At 34.9% G+C, this 6,517-nt stretch overlaps 1 protein-coding gene across 1 annotated transcript in view; it reads right to left on the bottom strand.

Moving 5' to 3' along the window:
- The window catches only part of PTGFRN (prostaglandin F2 receptor inhibitor), an 82,516-nt gene that overhangs the window by 4,004 nt on the left and 71,995 nt on the right, over positions 1 to 6,517 (bottom strand). The window contains exons 7-8 of the mRNA XM_083361902.1: positions 5,913 to 6,020; positions 24 to 329 (exon numbers count right to left, since the gene is read on the bottom strand). Coding sequence (XP_083218028.1) covers positions 24 to 329; positions 5,913 to 6,020 — 414 coding nt within the window. The remainder of the gene's footprint in view (positions 1 to 23; positions 330 to 5,912; positions 6,021 to 6,517) is intronic.

Raw genomic sequence — 6,517 nt, 5'->3', positions numbered from 1 at the left:
AAATTTTCATTGAGAACACTTACCATCCATCTTCACAGTTACAAGAATTGCTTTAGATTTTATTTCCTTTTCCTGTTGCCAAACACCAGCAGCTGACCACACCCAAGGAGTTACCAAACAAAAGTGGTTGCCAAAATCATGGTCTTCACAGCCATGAACTCTAAGTCGGAACTCCATAGGGGAAATTCTCTCTAAGCTGAGATCACTGCTCCCATTTCTTCTTGCCTGTGTCACTATCCCTTTCCGATCTAGCGAGGCTAGGAAAACAGGTTCTTTGTCCATTGCAAAAGAGCGTGTGGCAAACCAGGAGACATCAAATGACATGTCATCTGGAATTGAAAATACAACAACACCCCCCAAAATAAGAGCAGGCATAATAACCATCGTTCTCAAGAGAATTCTTGGAAATTTTAGGAAGGTATATAAATTTTTTTCTCCTTCAAAAAGTTAACTCTAGTGGATTGCCCAAACTTAGTTGAATGACTGAGAATTTATAATTTATAAATTTTATAATTTTAAACAATAACTTCAGTGTTAAAACTTGCCACCAACAGAATAAAGGATTAAGATGATTTGTGTCAACAATTCTTTCTAGACCAATGTTTTTGGGCAAGTGTCATGCAGAATAGCAACTGAGCCATTATATAATAACTAAATTCCACTGCACTTATTGGTCCATCACACAAAAGTCAACTTGAAGTCACCACCACTACAATTACTTTGTTTCTGGCCCTTATCTTCAAAGAGTTAGGCAGTTTCATCAACTTTCCAATAGACTGTGTAGAATCTATTATGGTCTTTCCTTATTGTCATTATCACTACTAACTCCCTTTTTCTGTAGGATAAAATGATCATCTCTGAGAATGGGACTAATAGATTTGAACGATTTAAATGTTACTAATTAAACTGACAATATTTGAGTCAGTTCAAAGGCCTACACTTTAGTATAGTTGGGGTAAAGTACACTACCTTTTGCACTTTAAGAAGTCAGTTTCCACATCTAATTTATAATGTTGTTTATCTTCCAATCCTATTGGTTTAAATTACCTGTAAAATACCTTATTTTATATGTACCTGTCCAAAATTCTTCAGATGCTTTGCCAAAAATGTTCTACTAAATGTTATACCAAAATTGATGTGACTGTGGTTTTGGAAATGTCTTTCCAGAGTTACACTTACTTTTAAAATTTTATAAGAACCCATGCAAAATATATGTAACTTAAAGGCATGCAAATGTGATGAGTATATCATTTTAGTTATATAGTATTTTTTCCATAATTCAGTGCTTTAATTACTGGCTTACTCATCAAAAACAGCAGTCCTTCCTTTAAAGGAAAATTATTTCTGAGTTAACATGTCCAATGGACTAATAACTTCCTGTACTACTGACCCAATTCAGATAACCTTTTACCCTCATATGTATATAAAGTATGTGTCACTATATATGCCAATTTTACTAGAGAATAAGCTCCCAAGAGCCTACACTGATTTCTATCTCTAATACAGGATGACAGCTAGTCAGAATGCATCATTTTTTGTATTTTAATAGGAACAATTTTTATAAATCCATGAGTAGATCTATACTTTTAACCTCATTAGGCTAGTAGCTTTTGTTGGCAGTTTAATTGTTGCATTCAAAGTAGAATATCTTGGTGCATCCCACGGTAAGATGGAAATCAAATGTGGGAACTAATCTGAATACATTTGCCACATATTCCTATAAGCATTTGTAACACTGTCCTAGAACTTAGAGGTCATTATCACAATTGGTGAATACAAAGATGTGACTTAGACATGTCCTTAACAGCAGAACTTCATTCTTATTTTATTTTTATTAACTTTCCTACTTTTCCATCCTTAAACTGTTTAATTACAAATTATATAGTATACTATTAAAATAATTTTATAATATAAAAATTTGAATTATGAAACATTTTGTTTTTCACAGGTAAAGAACCTTTTGCAATGTGTAGCACTCTATCTGCCTACAACCATTAAACCACCAAACCTATTTCCAGCATTGTGAGGATATTTTAATGAATCACAAGCAAAGGCTGTGTTCCACTGTTATGTGTTCTAAAGCAACACTTCCAAACTGAATTTGAAGGAGTACATAACCTAATAGCAATCAGATAAGAGCAGCTACAAGTTTAATTCAATTTGTATAATATTATAGTGCAGGGAAATAATAATAATAATAATAATAATAATAATAATAATAATAATAACAACAACAACAACAACAACAACAACTACAACAACAACAACAACAATCACAACAGCAGCAGCAGCAGCAGCAGCAGCAGCAGCAGCTGGAATAATAGCAACCTAGAACTAAGGAGAGATTTCCTGACAGTTAGAACAATTAATCAGTGGAACAACCTGCCTCCCAAAGCTGTGAATGCACCAACACTGGAAGTTTTTAAAAGACTGGACAGCCATTTGTCTGAAATAGTATAGGGTTTCCTGCCTGAGCAGGGGGTTGGACTAGATGACCTCCAAGGTCCCTTCCAACTTGACGACGACGACGATGATGATGAAGGAACTTAGATCTAAGATTTTACACTTTAAAAAAACTGCAGAATTTACACTACTCTATTCCCCCTCCCCCCAATATTTCTAAAAATAAACAAAGACCTTTTGATCTTATTTTACGTCTAGCACAAATTGCTTATATGTTCTTTGATGCTATGAAACACTGCAATTGGTCATAAGCCATATATTGACCATACTTGTAATAATGCTATCTGCCAATGAATAAAATTCTTTATTCTAAAGATTCCCAATGCTTCCATTCCAATAAGGCTATAGGGTCCAGTTTTCTGAGTGGGACTTGCCTCCAGGTTTTTTCCTGCCCATCTAGCACAAGCAGGCAGAGTGGGCATGCTGCATGTCCCAGTGCTTAAGCAGTGTCATCTTGGGGGGGGGGTCCATGAAGCAGGCCTTCTGTGGCACGTTGTCTGCCCTCTGCAATAATATCCTCCCAGAGCTCTATATGGCTTCCACCTTAATAATGTTCAGGAAGCTATTAAAGATGCTTCTGTAGGATGGACTTTCTGTGGTGTTATGTTGTTTACGGGGATGCTCATAATTCTTTTTGTTTTTGTTTTCTTTATGTTTAATTGTGAGATGCCCAGAATAATTGGCTTTTATTTTATTTATTTATTTATTTATTTATTTATTTATTTATTTATTTATTTATTTATTTATTTTAATTTGTATACCGCCCTTCTCCCGAAGGACTCAGGGCGGTGAACAGGGCAATAAATACTAAAATACAAAAATTAAAAACAGATTAAACCATAGTGCCCAAATACAATAAATAAATTACTTAAAAACAATAATTAAAACCCAAACCCATCAGACCAGGCCGGCTTGTTCAAACAAATAGGTTTTTAGATCACGTCGGAAGGAGCGAAGGTCGGGAGCCATCCGGAGCTCAACCGGTAAACGGTTCCACAGGTCAGGCGCACCCACAGAGAACGCCCTCCCCCTGGGGGTCACCAGTCGGCATTCTCTGACCGGTGGCACCCTGAGGAGGCCCTCTCTGTGGGAGCGCACTGGGCGGAGGGAAGTTGATGCCGGCCGCAGGTGCTCCCTAAGGTACTCCGGACCCATGCCATGTAGGGCTTTGTAGGTCATTACCAGCACCTTGAATCTCACCCGGAAGGCAGCTTTCCCTGTAGCTGCCTATAAATTGTATGAATAAATATTGTAAAACGCAAACGTTCAGTTAATATTAATTCATCATTGTACTGCAATTCAGGGTTATGCATATATGCTTGTGAATAAGATAACTGGTGTACTAGAATTTAATTCTGAGTTACATGAATATCATTGTATTGCAAAAATTTATTCTGACAAAAGATAATTTAAAGTGTGAGGGGAATCTTGTATTTTGTTGTGCGTTGGAGAGCAAATTGAACTCAGAACAGGTAGCCTCTAGATGGCACAAGCCATACTGGGCTGAGCAATAACCAACGTTTAAATTTTATTCAGAAAGAAACTAATACCAGCTCCATTCCTGTAATAATGAAATAATATAGTAACAGTGGGCCTGGCATGTTATTATTTTGAAACTAAAGTTTCTGGTGTTCTTCCAGACAACTCCCTGTTATGTAAATTATACTGCAGTTCAGTTTATAAATGACAAGCCGTAAGTGACTGCATTCAGCACTGCCTTTTCTTTTAATAGTACATTTGGTCCACCAGCTGAAATTGGTTAAAGGCTTTATTGGCAGTGACATCCACTTGGTCTTTCTGACTCAGCCTATTCATTTAAGGAGAATGGAATTGCTCTAGAGTCCAATTTGTAAAGTACAAGAATAAGCACATGTGAAAAACTGAAGTGTACAAAGCTTTCACAAATAATGGGCAAGTGGAACAAAGTATATTCCAGCATGAATGAATAGATGGATGAATGAATGAATGAATGAATGAATGAATGAATGAATGAATGAATGAATTTTCAATCTTTGCTATTTTTACAAATAATTCAAGGTGGCAAACATATCCAATTCAACTTCTATTTTATCCACAGCAACTCTGTGAAGTGGTTGGGCAGAGAAAAGTAGCTGGCCCAAAGTCATCCAGTTGGCTTTCATGGCTAAGGTGAGACTTGAATTTCTGCTCCCATCTAATATCATATTTAACATATTATTATGATGTGAATTTTATGTAGATTATTAAAAACACAGTGGTACTTAAAAGTTTGTCCTTCTTACTGAAGTTTCAATATTTCTGGATAAATATGATCTAAAATGATAAAGAGAATCCAATTAAATGCATGAGCCAAAACACTCTTTTATTTATTCAAAAGAGTTCACAAATTTTCAAGCACCACTGTAGATATGGGGAGAAGATGGAGTGAAAATTGTATGTGAATGTGATACAAACATGACTGTTCTCACAAAAGCTAAACAGGATTAGATTACATTGGATGGGAGATCACCAGGAATTCCTACGGCTGTGGATTTGTTTCAGACATTGGAAAAAATAATCTAAAAAGCAGCAATGGTAAGTCCTTTCTCTATTGTTGCCAAGAAATCAACAGGAATGTGTTGATGTAGTCATCAGGAGTACATCAGTGTAGAACTTTAAATGTGCTTGCAAACTGTAATTTTCTTAAACTTTATTAATTGCACTAATGTTTATTACTTTTATTGAATATTAACAGTACAATTAAATATGCCTGCAGACTGAACACTGAACTAGGTTTATCACTTATATGTATTGACCTGAACATTTAAGGAATGGCTCACATACATTTGTCTCAGATTTTTTAAAAGTTTCTTTTAAGCACTTTCAATACATCAGGACAAATATTAAGGATTAAGAAAGAATAGACAGATTCTCCAAAATCTGTTCTCAACATGCTCTGAAACAAACCTAATTTGAAGTGAGCACTAAACTAAATAGCTAAGACCATATTTGTATGCTGAACACTTACTAGAACAAGACAATTTATTCAAAAAAGCATCCTCTGAAGTATACTGAATTTTGCATGGCCAATATGATGATGATTAAAGATGACCCTTAAAGTTTAAACCCGTTGGACCTTTATAAAATAAAAAATGTAGTTTTCCTGAATACCTGGGCAGTTCCAGATACTCAGTTCAACTTGATTAAATATTCAAAATTCACTGAACACGCTGAGAAGTCTCATACTAATAAAAAAATTACTTCAATTTGTATTTTTCTGGTACACAGAAAAGTGAAATGCAGGTTTCTGATTTAGCTGTAAACTGGTACTTCACACACCACTACTCAGTGTTTGCACAAACATCTGAGGACAATCCAATGTATACCACAAAGTATTTGGCTATGGGGATGTAGTCTATAAAATGTTCCACAAAATTTCCTTGATGAAGAAATAAACTACTGAAAAAATGAAAAACATATTCAAATCATACCTGGATCAAGCACTGTTGTTTCAATGGTGATGATGCAAAACAAGTTTACCAGATCACCTCGATAAATGGTTGGATTATCTGAATGCACTGAAACATTAAAAATAGGTCCTAGGAAGAAAAAAAAAGACAAGTACTTATCTATTTTGCTGCAGAAGTTTAATTAAGCTATATACCTATGCAAAACTTTGTAGTCAAATATGAGCATGAAATTATGTCTGATCAAAAACTCACAAAAACATTAAATCTCATGAACAAAGACATACAGTATCAGGATATAAGTGAATGAATTAGGAATGCAAGATTCTAAAGGACTGACTATTAAGAAGTCAGAGTGAATATATAATGTCGAATTAAGAATTCTAGACAATGATGTAAGACTAAATATCAAACTGAAAAATTAGTAACCAAAGATTTATAGTTAAGTAGTTTTCGTTAAGAAGAAAGAGACATATATCACTGAAGTTTTGTATACAGAAAATCATCTTGCAATAGAGCAAAATTGGAAGGAAAGGACAATGAGGCAAAGGAAAACTAAGAACATCATGCCTCTTAGGACAGAAGGCATTTTCAACTGCTAAAAAGTACACAGGAAAAATAAAACTTAA

This window comes from Vipera ursinii (assembly GCF_947247035.1).
Source record: "Vipera ursinii genome assembly, chromosome: 4".
In the NCBI taxonomy this organism is placed as follows: Eukaryota; Metazoa; Chordata; class Lepidosauria; order Squamata; family Viperidae; genus Vipera; species Vipera ursinii.
Note: the sequence above shows the minus strand (reverse complement) of the source record. Positions and strands in the feature narration are given on the sequence as shown.